This window comes from Fulmarus glacialis, unplaced genomic scaffold, assembly GCF_000690835.1.
Source record: "Fulmarus glacialis isolate BGI_N327 unplaced genomic scaffold, ASM69083v1 scaffold7260, whole genome shotgun sequence".
NCBI classification, from domain to species: domain Eukaryota; kingdom Metazoa; phylum Chordata; class Aves; order Procellariiformes; family Procellariidae; genus Fulmarus; species Fulmarus glacialis.
Window position 1 is genome coordinate 195,408 of NW_009188304.1, and position 18,870 is coordinate 214,277.

The 18,870-nt window shown below is 36.5% G+C and overlaps 1 protein-coding gene across 1 annotated transcript in view; it reads right to left on the reverse strand.

Moving 5' to 3' along the window:
* Positions 1-18,870, reverse strand: part of GPHN (gephyrin) — a gene marked incomplete at its 5' end in the record, with an annotated part of 202,461 nt that overhangs the window by 166,079 nt on the left and 17,512 nt on the right. The window contains one exon of the mRNA XM_009578130.1: positions 7,826-7,883. Coding sequence (XP_009576425.1) covers positions 7,826-7,883 — 58 coding nt within the window. The remainder of the gene's footprint in view (positions 1-7,825; positions 7,884-18,870) is intronic.

The following is an 18,870-nucleotide window of genomic DNA, read 5'->3' on the forward strand; positions in this document are numbered from 1 at the left end:
ATGCTTCAGCGTCTTCTATATTCAAGACAGCTTGTAAGAGGAAGGTAGCTTGGTGAGGTGGTCTCCTCTGTCATTTCTGAAGCCATGCAGTCCCCGAGGCCACAGAGCCTATGAAACATAAGATGGAAGACAGCAGGAAAACAAGAAGTGATAATTCCTATTTTCATGTGGAAAGTTAGTGAGTATACTTTTTCATCCAGAGCATCTAGGCATTTGATGTCCTTGCCAGGAAAGCAGAGGAGTGCTTGCAATACACTCAGCAGTCTTAATGGTGATCAGAATTTGATCACTAACATGTAAAGAAATTTGGGCCACCCCCAGATACTTGCTAGTGTCTCTTCCAAATCAAAAAAAGTCACTCAGCCTCTTCAGTGCCAGATGCCAAAAAGAGCGGATGCTCAGCTTCCCCCGCCCCGGTTGCTTGGTTTACATCATGCACATCTCTCAAAACAGTACAGAAGCAGCAAGGCAGAGAGGAAAAATGGAGTGTGTCTGTAATACTGGTAATGGCAGCAACTGCCTGGGCCTAAAAGAAATCCCATCAAAAGCCAGGGAACATCCACAAGGGCAGGGCTGAATCCTGTTGTCCAATAATCAGGGAACAGAGATACAGACACTTTGGCTATCTCTCATTTTACATTCTTTTTGTACAGATGTTTTTTCAGTTGAGAGGTCTGTGATTGCAGTGAGTATCCATCATCCACAGAAGATGAAACAGATGAAAAGCCCCTTCAGTGAGTACTCCCTAAGGAGTTTCTATACAAAAACTTGAGATAGCAATAGCTATAGCATGGAGAACAGTCACGTCCTTCAAGCAAAAAGAGTCTCAAACCTATTAGAGCAGAAACAATGCAAGGGTCAAAACCGATATCCACAACAACTACTGGCTTCATAGATGGGAAAAAAAAATCCCACAATAGAAAAGGCATTCTTATGAAACGCTCATAGTTTGCTGGTGTGAGTGTGCCCGGACAGTGGTTCAGGCTTGCACAGCCAGGCTTGGCACCAAAAACCCAGATTCTAAGCCAGAACCTAGTGTAGTACAGACTTCACTTTCTAGAAGGAGGGGAAAAATCAGTTTTAGAAGAAACAAAACTAACTTAAAACAGCAAAGGACTAATGAGATGAAAAACTGACATAACACAACAGATAATGAAATCACAGTCAACTAGAAGCAATATAATATAATATGATACAATATAATACAAATAATCAGCTGTTGGCAAGAACTAAAAGAATGGAGCACAAATGCATGGCATGGGGGGAGAAAGAACTAAGAGCACACTATCAACGCTGCAAGGGGTGTAAATCTCTAGCCTAAGTGACTCTATGTATCTGCTTATAGCATGAATGCATACACACAGGCAAACAATTAAAGGAAAGTGATTTTTTCTTTCATATAATGTTTTCCACAATTTTGTCACATCATCTCACACACAAACCTTTCATTCTCTCCAGCATGGAAACAACGAAAGTCTGTAAGACCATTTAAGGATTAATACAGCAAGTAAAAACTCAAAGTTCTTTCTGTCATCTAAACAACGTAATTTATATTTTTTGTGAGTCATATGTAGCTTGAAAAAGAATACTAATCAGTGATTGACTCTGCTAATGCACGATTTAGAAATTAATTTGGGAAGAAATCTCTGTGTTCATCAGGTAAACTTTAATTACAGGGAAATATGATGAGACATAAAGTTGTTCTAATGTAACACATCCCACTTCTCAGTTGTCCTAACTGGATTCATGGCCATTTCCTTTATGGAAACCTGAAAACCAAGTAGGAGGACCAAATCTAGACGTTTATCAGGGACTTCATACACAGAATTGAGATCTCAGAATAGTGTCTATTTTTTGTTACTGGTTGGGACACTTGCAAATCCTTTTAGAAACCTTCTTTTCCTGGCTGCAGGAGCACAATGAAATTGCCTACTGGAGCGTCAAACTCTGAGTGCATGTTAAGAGAGTTAAAAGACAAGCCCTCAGTTTTAGCCAACACACAATCCAGCATGACTCATTACTTAATCATGGAAGAACACATGTGACCACCGCACATTGCCTTAAAATCTTTTTCAACATGTACCTGTAAGCTTTGGAGTCTATGGAGATACTACCTGTTAATACTCATTAGACATTCAATTGATAATATCCTTTTATGTCATGCTACTCAGTAAGATCTCTTGTGCCATGAGTTAGTAATTCTAACCTGAGAGGTAGAAGGAGGAAAACATTGGCAGAAAAACTGAGAACCAGAGTTGTCCTTCCTGCAAGGTAAATAGTAAAGCTTCTTGGTGCTTTACATTTCTCAGTAATGGGATTGGTGGGAGTGCATACTTTAAACAGGTTCAGCATCTTCCAGAAACCTCTTATTCTGAAAGGTCACTGGATGGAAATGTATTTTTTGTTTGTGCTGGATCCAGACAGATACACAGAGTGATAATCTCAGCATTATCACCAAATTTTGATGCCTCCCATCATAAACCTTGGGGAAACTTTTTGTGGAGACCCTTGGCAAATGCTGATACACTTAGCAGATGAACATCAATACATTGATGAAATAAACCAGATCCAGAACTTAAACTCCTATGCAAAACTGGGATGACAGCACATCTCCTTGTTTATGTAATGCATTGTTGATTCTGTAGAAGATGCAAGAAATATCTAAATGCCCTACCGCCCACTATCGAGATAAGAAGCCAGTTTTGTGAATCTGAATATTTTGAACCACAATTCTGTTCTTATGGACTATCCACCACAGTACTAATGACTACCTTTCTTTCATTTGTGTTTTTTTTTGATACAGGACTATCAACTGGCACTTGTTGACAATTGGCTACTTATTTTTTCCACACATTGATAAACATGAAAATGTTTCTAAGGATCAAAGCCAGTGTCTCTTGGCTGCACACAGAGGTTGCATGAGTTTCATCAGCTACTCCTACCAGCATAAAGAACACACTCTGGCATACAGTATTCTGTAGGTATATGACACCACAAAGTCTACAAACCAGATGATCTCAGAGAAAGTCTCTGAATAGATTGATTTTATTTGTAATCATTTCAAAGATGTGTATTTTTGACGGCAGAGAGTCCAGCTTTGCTCTGAAATGCAGCTCTCTGATACTGAAGTCAGCTTTGTTCATAAGATGTTCCTAAATATGATTGTGTGGAAAAGTTAAAATCTCATTAATTCCTAAGTCATCTAAAGCAACTGACCTTTGAGAAGACACAGTGTTCCCCATTTCCCTTCTGGCTACTTCCCTCTCTCCCACATTTTTTTATCATTTTCTACTCTTGGATCTTTATCACTGGAGTCTGTTGCCTCACAGACTGAAGACAATCTGAAAGGAACGTGTTTCAGTTATTCATGAAAAGGATTTTCATATATTAAACTAGTAAGTGAACACATACTTCTAAGGAAAAAATAAGAGAGCTAGCCTATCATTATGCAGGGCAAAAAAATCTGTAGTCTTAAATGTAGCCTTTAATACTTTAGGCATATGTCCTTTCATTTAAAGAGCAACTATAGAAGAATTACGAATGTTCTTTGAGGAGCATAAAGTATGTCTCTTTGTGAAAGGGTGGATAATGGAACTAAAAAAAATTCCCATCTTCCTCCAGAACTGCTTTACATCTAAATTTACAAACTTACAACCAGTACTAAGAAAAATTTCTAACAAGATTTCTTAAAATTAACTACCAGAGGAGGTAACCATCTAACCTTGTTCTCTACACTGGAATATCTGGCTTGTACCACAAGTACTACAAGAATGAAATACAACGGCAACGTCTTTCTTGTGCATATTACTTTTATGAATTGAACACCTGCTGCCAAATTCATTTCTGGTCTGAGATGATGAGATGCATGCATATGCCTACACGAAACGCATATGGGGAAGCACTTAAAAAACAAAACAAAACAAAAACAAAACCCAAAACACCAACAAAACCCAGTTAAATTCCTTTCTGCTGTTGACTTGCAAATCCTAGTAAACCAAGTATTTTTTTAGAAATCTGTTAATGAATGGTCTTCTAATTCACCGAGTCTTCCTCTACAATAACAATCCTTCACAACATCATCTATTTCCTTTGTAATGACAGAATGCTGCAATCAAAAAGAGCACCTCTCATGGTATTATAAACCATAAGATGCTACTGTTGACATATAAAACTATCTATAGGCATATCACACAAACTTTCCCTCATCGGTAACAGTCATAAATTGCTCTTTACTCTTGAGGCAAACTCCACATTGTAAACAAAATTGTATTTTGTCATGAATGTCATTAACCAAAAATAAAGAAATGTTAAGTTTGCTGCTATTCTTTTCCTCTCAAATGCAACTGGCTTTAATTTCCAACCAGTAGATGTTCTTCAAAACCAGTGTTCCCTGATATGTTCACTAGTCCCTATGTACATGAAATTATTTGACTTGGAAGACCTCTCCTTTAGGCACAACATATTACTACAGTGGACGGGGACCAAGGCTGAAATCTGCCAATGCGTTTTTGCAAGTTTGAAAAGCTCCTTGCTTACAGGTTAAATAATTCTGATTAGAATAGAAGTCTAGAGAAAGTCGACACAGTGACACTTTCTCAGAAATACGCTGTAATTCCTATATTTACTGTCTTCATCAGTTCCTGCAGTACTTTAAAACCAGCAGGTACTGAAAATGAAGTGCCATCGCTTTAACTGGTGTAGAGAAATGACAGGAATGCAGATGGCAGTACATCCATTTAGGCATTCACTCAGGTTTTCCTCCTCTGAAAGCTTCTCTTATTGAAGCATTGGTCCTGAAGATCCTGTGATAGAAGATATTTCTATCTTCTAGAAAAGTTTTCAGGTGGGAAACCTGTGATGGTACCTTTATATGGTGACCTGTTGAGCGCTCTCACTTTGGGAACCTAAGCACCTATGACAAAAATCTAGGGAAGGTTAAGTTACATCATACCCCATTTCAGACTGATACAGATGCTGAGGAACCGTAGTGGTGATTGGTTCCACACAATTCTTCCCAATCTTGGTAACGTGCATGAGGGTAGTTAGGGTACATGCTATCACTTCTGCCATAAATACTCCTAATTCATATGCCTATAAGCACACCAGACACTACTTAACTTTGGTAAGCGCGATGCACTGCTTCGATTATACCCAACACTGACCATATCACTCATTCAAAGAAATAGGCACACATATGTACAGGCAATATTCTAGACACATAAAACATAGATGATCTCACAGTACATATACACACATAGTAAAATCACGCTCACATGCAAGGATAAATATATTCTAAACACTTCAGAATGGAAACATTATAAATACATGTTAAAGTTTGCTGAGTATTGCAATATGGACAAATAAATTCTCATATATATTAAACAGGTTATTTTTTAAATTACTAACACATTTAGTAACATGCATTTAATTAATCTTCTAAAGATACTTTTCAACCAGCAGGTATATTAAGGCTTACAGAGTTTTTCCTCTGAGATACAGCCTCTGCTTACAATGGTGTTCTATCTAAGATGTAATTACGTGAATTAACAAAATCAATACATTTTTTCCTCATAAATTATTTTGAGCCGTAAAAGAGGTTAATCTACCATCTTTCCTAGAATATATGGAAACTCTGTCAAAGAGACTTCTTATTTATTTGTCATAGTAATTATTGCTCTCTGCCTGATAAAGTACCCTCCTTTGTCATTTAAGCAAGCAGTTTACTTTGTAAGGACTATCAGAAAACCTGAATATTCCAACTCCTGTGAATATAATTCAGCAACCTGTCAAGTTAAATCATATATTAAAAACAGAGCTATTCTTGCATATTTCATTAAATTAACCCCCTTAATATTTCATGTTTAAATAGGGGAGGGATAGTTGTAAGGCAAAATAACTCTGAGCTATCGTGCAAGGAAGAAGATTCTGTCCTCTCTAGAAGTAACATTCCAATAATCTCTTTTGCTTTGTCTTTTATTTCCTCCTCTCTCCTTTTTCTACTCAAATCTGCTTGGAGAACGTTTCAGAAGTTAAGACTCCCCCTATATTTACTGCAAGGATACTCAGTCTCCCTGTTCGCCAGTTGCTATTCAAAATACATATATACAAAAATACTTTTCCATATTCAATATAGATTTGTCCATTAGACTCACTGCTAGTATGTCTTAGCATCTTCCAGTAGTGCCCTATTTCATATGAATAACACCTATTGTATTACAGCTTGAGAAGTTCAACCATTTAGGGTGTGAGAGGTGGGCTGACTTCAGTCACAACCTAAAAAAACCCATTACCTGAACAAGACAACACAGCTACCAGAAACAAGTAAAGGAGGTTATTTTTCCTCCCTCCACACTTACATGCTGGCACAACTGAGATCAATGAGTAACCCATCCTTTGCTGTTCCTAGGATCTCAAGCATTTAAACACCAGTTGAGTAAGAAAGAGCTGAAAAATCAGAACAGGCCTCCTTAGCAGGTGGGGGGAAAAACACATTCCTGTGACTACTGATCTTGCCTAATACAGTAAGTTCCTAAAAATATTTCTTATTTCCCAGCATTCCATTTTTCTTTGTTCACCGAACTCAGTTTGCACAATGAAGCCAGAAATATCAGCTTCCTTTTCTCCATCTTCAACATTAGCAAAATGTCAGTGGGTTTGGATTTCTTACATTAAAGGAGAAAGATTATGGTTTAGGGTTTTTGTCATTTTTGTTTCTATAGTTTTGGTGCAGTTCTCTGAACATCATGAAAATATTACATAACACTAATAAGTTTTGAAAACCTTCTTTCTTTCTTTTTAATACCAAAGTCTAAACATTGGATCTATGCTAATAAATCACACTCCTCTTGATAATTCAGGATAGAGGAGTCCATGAATCTCAGAAGAGAGAAATAAATTCCGATCATGGTGAAGTGATAACTTTGATGCAGATACAGGAAGTCACTGTATTTGTTTACAGTGGGTTTGATGCTAATTGAGGAGGAATAAATCCTCACAACTTTACACACTGCGAAGTCATGTCTACATCAGATGACTATGCAACCACTTCCCTTTACTAGATTTTAAACTATTCTTGACTCCCTTTGCACAGCTGAAAAGGAATATATGAAACAGCACAATGGGTTAAGTAATCACAATAAGCAAACAATATGACAATCTGATTGACTACCAATCAAATAAAGAACCAGTTACACAGACCATGCTACCAGTTCTAGGCCAAATTCCCACCTAGTACCCACCTTTTACTCGACTGAAGAACAAAACTGACACAAACTGCTGAAGTACTTTCCATGAGCGGACTCAGATAAAGTGAGTTTTGTTATAATGCACATTGCATTGGAGGTAAACTTCAGTATTTATTGTTGTCATTCCCCAAAATCAAAGAGCTTTTAATGATTTGGAGTACCAATGACTTCATACTATCCCCTTTTTAAGACAGATAATATTGAAAAAATGGATGTGCTTTTGATCTCAAAAGCAAAAGGACACTACGTCTATATTTATTTTTTGTTATGAAAATATATCTCAATGTTCACAGCAGTCCTGCATCTGTCTTCAGGTAACAAAACAGAAATATGTTGAATTACACAAGTTTTTGGCATCAGACAAACCCTACTGAAGTCAACTTAAGCTGAAGGTAAACTATAGTAAAAATAACAAAAATTCTGTTTTAGATGCCTAAATATGGATCTAATAATTTTACTTTAGACACTTTTTCCCCCCCTATGATACACTTCAAAGCAAGAAATAACATGGCTTTTTAATGTCACATTCCTATAATTCTCCAAGCAAAGAAATTCAGTGTTGAAAGGCAGTAATACTGTACCTTGATTTCTTCTATTTCATCTGGCACTATCTTGTATGCAGATATAGTCCCACCCAACCTGAAATCAGGAGAAGAAAAATATTCTCTGAAATCAGAAGAAAAACGTTCTCAAAATCAGGAACACAAAGCACAGCATGTTAATGGTGTCACGACTTTCCAAAACGCGAATCTGCCTCCTACCAATTTAGAGGTAAAACCTACAAAGCCCCAAAACAACAGCAAAAAAACCCCTTTCCTTTCTTTATCCAAAGAAAAATATTCACATGATTAACATAAACATCAGAAACAAGGTGTCCTTCACTAGCCTGAAAGATAAGAATTAGGTCAACCAAGTAGAATTACCATCACCAGGATGTTATTCTTTATATTAATGGTCATCAGTCATCGTACTCTATGATTTCTTGTTTGTTGTCTAAGTCATATGGATGAGTTTAAATATTTGAAGCCTGATGTGCTTTGTGCTCAGTATTTCACTAAGTTGCTATACAGTCTTAAACGCATCCAAATGCAATTCCAGAAATTGAAATTTTTTAATTAGACGTGCATGTACAGACCTTACAAACCATACAGACTCTATGGCTTCCATGTTTGAAAAGTCTCTGGAGTTCATGATTGGTAATAAAAAGCGGGTTATGTGCAACTGATGGAAAAAAATAAGAGGTTTTGTTCCATGTTGAACTTACTGAACTTACTTGTCTACATCCTGCAAAAGTTTATGGTAAAGAATAGTTCACATACTGAAGATGCATGAATAGCATGTATGATAAATGGTGGTAAATATTACATTTTCCCCAGAGACATGCAGACATAGCTTCTTTTATTTCATGAAGCAGTATCATTGATAGTGACAATTCAGACCTAAAAATATAACTGCACTAATGACCTCCCTCCTGGCTCTGCACAGCAACACTAGTCATTTTCTAGGTCCTACAGAAATGGAAATCACATAAGAAACTATTTATTGTAGAGCAGTAGATAGTTATCAAATGTGTATTTGTATTAGCTCCTTGTTATTGGCATTTTTCCTTCCAATTGTCAGCATTTCTACACAGATGTATTTCCTTATATTCAGTCTTGAAATTATTACACAGTTACTCAGCCTAAAAAGTTTTGCGTCGAGTTTAACATACTCTGAATCTGCCAAGTTGCAGTCCAAATGGTAGCACATTTTAAAGTAAAATGTCAGTTACCACAATTCCACATTTTTGAAAGAGAAAGATATCTTAGAAATTATGTTACTGTTTAAATAAATAATCTCTCACCTATAGCTCAGCTCACCATATCTATCTTAATACACTTTCAATCCTAGGCTGACACCTTTAGCTTGAAAATCCAGACTACATACATAAATAATAACAAATTTGAAACTGAAAGAGAACCAGAGACATAAATATACAATTCTATAAATGCCTCAGAGCTGAAACGAAGTTTTTAAGGAAGTCTAGACTTTCTTCATTTCAGAACATTAGATTTCACTTCACCTTATAACTCCTGGAAGAGAGATTCACTGCAGCAGACTGCCAGTTAAACCAGGACATAATAAAGACGTTTGACTTTGTGTATACAGTCCCGTTGAGAGTTTCACAAAATTTTACAGGCATCACACACACTGGGAGGATCCAGTTAATACAGCCTGAACTCTTCTACTGGCCCTAAGTATGATATATGTGAGGAACAGAATTTTTGTTTTTACTATATAATAATGTATCTATGAGAAAAAAGGATTTAAGCTACCTATTTGGCAGCCTGTGAGTAGTGAACAACAACATATTTAACATAAAAACAGTCTGATTTTTTTCTGGCAAAATCTCATTATTAGCTTCAATTTTACGCACAAAATATTACGCCATGCAATTCACTGGCCAAATGAACTTAAGAGGCAGAGCTAGTTGTGAAACATGCTGCATACTCTTCACTCAAAAGTCATAAATCGCAGTTCATTCCAACCACGTGGTAAATACTCTGAAAAGAAATTTGAAAGCACTTAGTTTGGTGTTACCAAATAGCTATTACACATCTCCCACAGCCAGATAAGTGTAAGGGACTACGCAACGTCACACACACAAAAGTTACTGAGAAAAACAAAAACATTGTGATGAATGGTAAGAAAGAACAGCAAAATCAAGGCAAACTGAAAATCAATGCGTTAATCGGTATGTCCAACTTAAGGAAAACGTCGTATTTTTAGTATTCCTCTGAATGACATTTAAGTGTGTCACTATCAATTGTGAACCGTCAGGAAGTTTGCTTGTTATTTTGCAAATCCTTGATTTGATCACTGACACCTGAAAGAACAAAGATGAGACAATTACACACAGGAGATTTCAGCTACAGGGTGATATGCAGTCTGTGACAGAGGACTTGCACATGGCATATGTTTTTTCATTTTCTTGGGAGCAACCTCTCTCTGCAGGTTGGTTTTGTTAGGACATATTACACTAACCTTTTTGATCACGGTGTTTCAAGAAGCAATTACACTGCGATCAGAAAAGCAAAGGACCAGCTAGCATGAGCACACATTAACTACTGTAGGCTTTATACAGTAGAATATAATGCTGCAAAGAAGATGTTAGAAGGGCCAGAATTCAGTTCACCAGGGACCCAATTTTTGTGCAGATTCACTCTTCATCTGTCACACATTTTAGTTTTATTATAGATATTATTATATATTTTCTCCAGTGGAACAACACATCCAGCATCCTACAAGTGGCATTTTCTCCCAGAACAAATACAAACCAACCAAGAGCAAAGCTAAATATACAGACAGCTACTTCCAGTAAGCTGAAAAGACAGTCACAAACTTCATCTACAGAGACCTATCGCACAAAGTTTTTCTCTTCCAAACTGCAGTATTTTCACACTACAGCAAACCACATTATTTAATAGTGAAATTATTTTAAATAATAGCTAGCTTTAATTTTTCACATGTGTTTATGTAACTGATAATCTCTGAAAGGTTCCACAATTTATATTCAAATTTTGGTAGACATCAGTCTCATCAGGTCTGTATCATATCCTGCATGTAATACAGACACCCCCGTTCTCTAATCCCTTTGCAGAAGAGAAGTGAAATTATTCCTAGATGTAGAAATTAGAGCTGACATAATAAAAATTAAGAACCACACCTTACACTGGGCTAAACTGGTGAAGGTCTTTGAGGAAAGAATCAAAAAATATAGGATAGAAATTCCATAAAAATAATTAGGAAATCATAAATCTCATATAACTATTTGCACAGGACTTTGTGAAAGAATAGAAACTTTGTGTCTTTTTTTAGGGAAACTATTCTAGGAAAAAAGTGCATCTCAGGTTGACATATAATGCATAGACTGGGTTCACAGGAAGCTCACAAAAAGGATTCAGGAGAATGTTGAAAGCAAGGTTTCTACAGCAACCTAAGGAATTAGCAAAATATAGCAAATAAACTGAAGTGAGGCCAATGCAATTGTATTGGAACAGATGGAAGTTTTACTATTTCACAAATTAAAGCAGAGTATCACTGAAGAGGGAAAACTTCAACTTCATCCAAGTTAAGGAAAGTTAAAACCCAGGAGGAACTGTGCTCAAACGGAGGCAAGAAACAATGAACCACAACCCAAATGGGAAGAGAACTGAAGAAGACAAAACTTAAAGAAAAATAAATTGCAACTCTGTTAACGATAAACTATCCATTACTTTAATAAGTTATCCTTTTATGACCTGTTTGCTGTATGTTTCAATACTCTATTTAAAACAGCAATACTCTATTGTATTATTGCTGCAAGCTTCTCATTTTTAAAACATTTATTCTGGAGATAAGGTTAAAATTATCACCATGTTATTTCCATATAGTTGCGAGTTGGACTTCTGAATGGTTGTCCCCTGTGACCCTGTACATATATATGCACGTGCTGGTGGACTCACTGGATTATTATTGCATAGCTACATCATGTGGAAGACACTTGTGCATTTGGACTGCATCAATACTGGTCAGCTTTTATAATTTGAATTCTGACCAAAGATATGAACACGGTCTTTATATACAGTTCCACATTCAGTGACTGCCATAAGAAGCTGAGCTATTGATTCATCCATTAACTTAATAAATGAGTCATACTGAATGCAATGAAGTCAATTTTCTAAAAATAGCTTGTAGCCAGCTTGGCTGCTGTCATCTGCTGAAGTTCTCCAATGCCACTTTAATTAACATTAATCTTTCTTCAGATAGATCACTCTGTCTAGATGATATCAAGTTGTCACTAAACCTCCCAGTTTAGTGCTTCAAGTTGTCACTAAACCTCCCAGTTTAGTGCTTCATCTTCAAATGAAAGCAAAACTCAAAAACCTCTGCTCAATTTTTTTTTTCCAGATCCATCTCATAAATATATTTGTTATCTACCATCAGGATATTCTACCTTCTGACTGATTTATAAACCAAGCAGAATACTCAAGAGAGACTGTGCTTGTGAGCAGATCAAATGACTGGGAGCCAGAATGGCTATTTCTAATTCTAAGGACATGTTTGTTTTATCACAGGCTATTGAATGAACACGTTAAAATACTACTACCAGAGCAAACTGACCAAGACATTTTTAGCCTACCCGACTGCGCTAGCTTAGTGCTGACCCATGAGACATCAGCAAATCATCTTGCCTTGGATCCTCATATACAGCAGAGTATTCCAGGGAAAAAAAAAAATTACATGTCAAAGTAACTTTGTTCTCCACCACCTGTAAGAGCATACATTAAAAGCAGACGCAAAGCTACTTTAATTGATACTCATTTTTACTGACCTTTGAGAAATTGTTAAAGCACGCTGAAGGGAGGAGGTAAGAAGGCATGCTATTTCAGGCTCACTTCCTACACAACAGAACACTGGCAGCTAGAGCAAGCTGGGCTGCAGCTCCTCTCGCTGGCTACATGCCAGCAGTGAATTGTGCAAAACAGCTTGCATCATGAAGACAGTTTTACTTACTCTAAGGTGTAGAATTATGTGATGAGATCCAGCCCACGTTTTTTGTTCTGTATCTTTTTTTTTTTTTTTAAAATGGATCCAATAATCAGATCCTTGAAAACTTACTTCCCCCTCCCCCCCCAATCTGAGGCTAACTTCAACATGCTGTACTCAAAAACCTCACAGAAATACAATGATTGCAGACATGCCCTCTGTCAGTTCCTGTCTCTCATGAACAACAGCTCTGGGACTAAGATGTCAAAATTACAGGATTCTCACTCCGCCTCACCATGTCCCAAAGATGTATTGCACAAACAAAAAATGAAGGGGTGGGGTGGGGAGAAAATAAAATTAACCCAATGTTTTAAAATTTTTATTCCCTACCTTATCACTGTTTTAAGAGTAACAAAAGTATACGAACACATTTTTCACTCCTTTCTGGCTTTTTTTTTTCCTAAACAGAAAAAACAAACTACATAAAAACATTATTTTTAAGGAGGAAAAAAATGTTATTTCTCTCTTTCACCCCTCAAAGCTTTTTTTCCCCCCCCTCTTTACTATAGGAAAAGCAAGAATAAATTAGAAGAGGCCAATTTTTCAGGCACCTTCAGTAGGAAAATATTGTCACCTCAACAATCTGTTATTCGGAAAGAAGGCAACAAGGATCTTTGTCCTCAACATATGTCAGAAACTAGGTATGAGGTCATATGTACGTCATTTGGCAACCAAATGACCAGGAGCCACTCTCCCCTTTTAGCAGTATGACTTATTTATTTTTTCGGGGGAAGATTGGAACTGTTATGACATAAAGTATATGAACTTAAAAGACACCTCTATATAGTTATCAAAACCCACATCAGTTCAAGGCTTAGTGTAGTTTTCTAGGGGGTATCTTTGGTTTAACTCAGTGCATGGGGCACACCTATATATGACAGTTTGGGGTATTATTGCTGCAAGCCAAAAGACAGATCTATAGACTGCCTCCTCTTGAAAATGTTTATCAGTTTACTTACTGCCTAATAAAGACACAGAAAGGGAGCAGGGAAGACAACATCCCCAAGAAATTTTGGGCTTGCAGGCACTGGCCCCCAAAAACAACAAAATGGATGAAGAGGACACTTAAAATACATGGACTTTTCAGTGGTGCAATGTTATTGTTTTTTTACTCTCAGCATGAAGAGAGGTGCCTTCTGGGCAAAAGTAGGAGGAATGCTGAACTTCCACAAGAAGCAAAACCTATTTAAGTTTTGATTTTTACTAAACAAATTCATTAATAGTTGTTCAAAAGTCCTATCATTAATACCTGTATGCTTCACAGCAAGGATATGAAGCATGTAGACAGCAAACATTTTAAGATCTTTGAATAGAATGAAATGAAATATAAACAATACAGATATTTATAACTTCAAAATTTTTTTCGGACTTTAGCATTTAACTGTGTCAGAAAATGTAGCATGCAGAACACTACACCAAATATTTCATGGTTTGTAATAGCCTAGTTCCAGATTATAACAAAAGAGAGAGGCACTGCATCTGAAATGGGCTGAGAATAAAATACCAAAGACTAATTCTGCACTCAGAATTTTCATTACAGGTTCAAAATTTTATTTCTAATTAAAACTGACTTTTAAAGTCTTCCCAAACACCAGCAGAATCTGAAAACAGTCTTGCCATGTGGAGCAACAGCAAAAAGCCCACTTCTGTGCAGGATACATGCATGTTTATAGCGCAGAGGAATCATTGTTCTATGCTCTATCTGACTGGTAATCTAACTACGGAAACCATACATTAAATCAGACAGACAGAAATGTCAGCTAGATTTAAGTAAAATGTGTTCAATGACTTTGGAAGTTCCCACTGGGGCATCAGATGCTTGACCAGCCAGCTCATTAAACAACATGAACAAGATCTGAAATTTCCTGAGAGGAAAAATTATGCAGAAGCAGACAAAAATCATCATCATGAGGACAGTCAAATTATCACCATTTAGACAAAGAAATATATATTTAATATCCATGTTGGGATTTAATTGGTAGACTGAGGAGTTTAAAACACTGTATAGTAAGGGCCAAGACAGTAATAAATGTTGATCTTACTTTGTCCTATAAGAAATACTGTGGTAGGGCAAAGTATGTATTTGCATTTTTTCCAGCAAGTACATACCTATATGAGATACAGAGCATTTGCATATATATTGCTAGCAATTGCCTGTCACAAAATCCTCACCTAACTCAACTGAAAGCAAATTTTTTGGGTGCCTGAGAGTGACCTTTTGCCTATCTTGGACGGCACTGCAAATTAAAGGATTTAGGCAATATGATAAGGATTGCAATGATCTGCCTGGAAATGAAAGATTCCACTAGTAAATTACCATAACAGCTTGTAGAAACCTATACAGGAGGATAAAGCTATTTTTGCTGACACCTCTATCATTTCAGTTGAGCTCTATTTACTTCCATCCAAATGTAAAAGAGAGACCATCTGAATCAAATGTTAAGAAAAAGAAGATTCCTCCTAGAAGCATAAGTTGACCCACAACTAGTAGAAACACTTATTTTCTTCTAAATTAACACTGGCCACCTCCCCCACAGACTTTCAGTATTCAACAAAAAATGGATTTAAAAAATACGGCCCTCCACCCTTCAGTTTTTTACCATGTATATGCTTCTCACACCCCACTACAATACCATCATTTTCTTCCCCAAACCTTTAGTATATATTTTCCCTTCCATTTCTTAGACACTCAAGCACGTGCACATGCTTGACACATGCTTCTGAACCATGCTTAGACAACACAAAGTCCATGTGCATGCTTCTGCCAAGGTTAATAAATATTAAATGTTTATTTTAAAAAAAGAGGAAGTTTGGCTGCGATATGTAAAACCAGAAAATGGAATAATGGAAACACAGTGATCCCTGATGTTGGAGAATAAGCTGGAATGAATTGCAGACCACAGGTTGAAAAGAACAGTCAGATTACTTTCTATGATCAGGCAAAAAAGCATCCAGAAAATCTCTTCATTCTGAAAAATATCAATAAGGACTAAAGGGAGAGCAGGATGACTCAAACTCAGGAAGAATAAAATGTGGAGAATATGTCGAAATGGTTTGATCATTCCAGATTCTAGATCAAATTGGTTCTTTACAATTTAAATCACAGGAAGACTGTCAGAACCTTTAAAGAACTGTTTTAAAAAAAAGAAAAAATACTACAGTTCTGAAATGACAAGAATGATAGAGGAGTCTCAGAGACAAGTGGCATCCAGAAGGGCTACCACACTAGTTTACACAGTACTTCACCTTCCCAAAGCTCTAATTCTCATTTCTCTCTACCACATTCTAGAGATCTATAAAGTATGAATACAATACAGTATATGATTAATGGCAGTCTTGTAATGTCTATGTTTCTCTAGACAGTTAAATTCAGGGTCAGAATTTGCTCTTGTTTTTCTTTTTACTTAATATATTAGTGTGTTTGCATATATATACATATATTGCCATGTGTGGCCTAAATTGGAGAACTAAATTGTGTTTAAAATAGTCACCTGACTCAACTGCGTTTTTTTAGTGTATGCTATGTGTTGGGGAATGTGAAAGGGGAAAGAGAAAAAAAAAAAATTTGTTCAGCCACAGAATGGAGTCATATGAATAAAACAACTCCATATTTTATCCATCTCGCTTCATACCTAGGAGGAACTTTCTATAGACAAATAGCATTACTGACAATGCTGAAAGTGAGATTTTATTGCATGTCTCACATAGTTATCTCCATTCCAGATAATTTACAGTTATTTTCGAAGCCATCATCCATATTTTACAGCTGCTTGTAAAATACTTCTGTAAGGTTCAAACTCAAGTTATTGAAAAACATTTCTTTGTTTTTCATATATTATTGGCTATAAGGGTTTTTCAGCACTCTTATTTTTGTTTTCTGTAGTTGTCATTCCCTTTTTTCTCTGCATCTGATCATTCAAATGTCAACAAAATGTTTCTAGATGAATTTAAAAACTACTGATGTATTATCTCTGCTATTCATGTCACAACTCATTACAACCTGACTCTTTCAATATTCAGAAACATGGTAGGCAGGGGATCTTAGGCAACTTAAGAGGTCTTTGATTATATGTGGATTTGTGCATTTTCTTTCATTCAAGTCCTAAAAAAAATTACTACTTTTAATTTCAAAATGGCTTGCACAAACATAATAGTTACATTTTGCCAATGGATTAACTTCTCCTTACGTGCAGCTTTAAGTCACCTTGTAAGTCATTATCAGCTATGTTCTCCTGCCATCTATTTTGGACAATGTTCTCTTCAAAAGAAAAATAATAGTTAGATAGAACAATACCCTCCGGTTCCATTTTGCTGAAGCCCTTCTCTTCTTCTTTATTTAGTACTGCTCCCCCTACAAGTATGATATTTAGAAAGAAGAGTAACCCACCTCACAGTAACCGAAGATTTTTTTGTTTTTTTTAAGATATGACTGCACAAGGTTACTGAGCACATATAAACAGTACTTATATCACACTCCTTTGGGTGACAGTGACCATAATATCCCTGATAACTTCAACATGCCTCCAGCCATCCCCAAGCTGAAGAACACAGATGAGGAAGAGATTTGATCTCTTCCTCAGTTCCTGCTCCAGCACAGGTGAGTAGGAGTGAAAATAGATAAGGTGAATCCTAGAGTTTACAGTTCTGTAAAATAAGTAACTTTCTTAAGTGCTGTCATGTATATTCCGTGTCAGTGAGCCCTGACAATTTGCCTAGATAAAAATAGCAAAAGTGACAGGAGGGTATCTCTTCCAAAGCAGAAATTTAGTCTAGAAGTCTCTGCCACAAAACAGCATATTTAGAAATGATAACTCCACACAGGTTTTAAAAAAATTTTAAAAGCAGTAGAGACCTCCCACCATCCAGCATGCCCATGTTGGTCTCCCTTTTCTCGCTAACAATCAATTTCATATATCTGGAGAACAGTCTTGAAAAACGCTTAACCTGCAATCCTACTGGCAAATACCACAGATAGCTTAGATGTGTTTCTAGGCATCTGAAATAGCCAATACATTAACTGTGATCATAGATTCACATCAGAAAAGATTAAGCACCATACATTTTGCTTACACTGTATCCCTAGAACCACCTTATATTAATTACAAGGCTAAATTCCTGACTATCAATAGACAAATGACTAACACAACCAACACTAACATTGCTAATACTTCGCACAGTACTTCCTGAGCCATGATGCAGAAAGGAAATCAAAGATGGTCAGGACAACTCTACCTGCAAACAGGTATTGAGGACAGCACAACATACGCATGACCCTCATAGACATTGAAATCCAAAAACATATATGAGGTTTGTGTACAGAGATACCTGGGTTTTATGAATAATCCACTGCAAGCAACTGCCATTCTCTTGCAAAATCACAATTTAGGATTTTACTCCAAACAAGCAATTGTTATTATGTAACCTGCCTTTTCCTTCCAGAACTAGCACTAAACACCTTCACCCTTTAGAGAGTAACAGTAATAACTACAAAAAGCCAGTTAGAAGATCCCAGAAATAATCCAAATCTGTACTGAAATGAGTTTCAGTAGTACCTAATTTTAGGAACTGAGTTAAACTGCAGCATTACATTAAGAGAGAACATTTAAAGAAGTGATAGAGAAACCACTGTAGATAATGTCAGTAGAATACATTTCAGGACCTTAACCTCTGGTAAAACTGCAAAATCATATTATGCTGACAATGCAACAATATAATTGCTTTACAAGGTCTTGTTCTATTTTGGATTTGCATTTGTGATCAAAGAGCTTACAGGCAGGTGGGTAGCATCACATCAAGCAACAAAAGAATGAAACGCCTATCCTGAGAAGAAGGCTTAGTACATATCCAGCAAATCAAACAAGATTGAACTAATAGGACGATCTCTCCATTTAAAATCTAAAAGGTGGATCTAGAAATCAGGTTGCCCAAAGACCATTTACAAACGAAGAGAAAACGCCAGATTTTGTATCTTGTAAGATATCACCCCTCTGCCTGCCCAGCAGAATACCATAGGTAGATTTTACTAGGTTATTTTAACAGAAACTGTATTGTCAGCTAT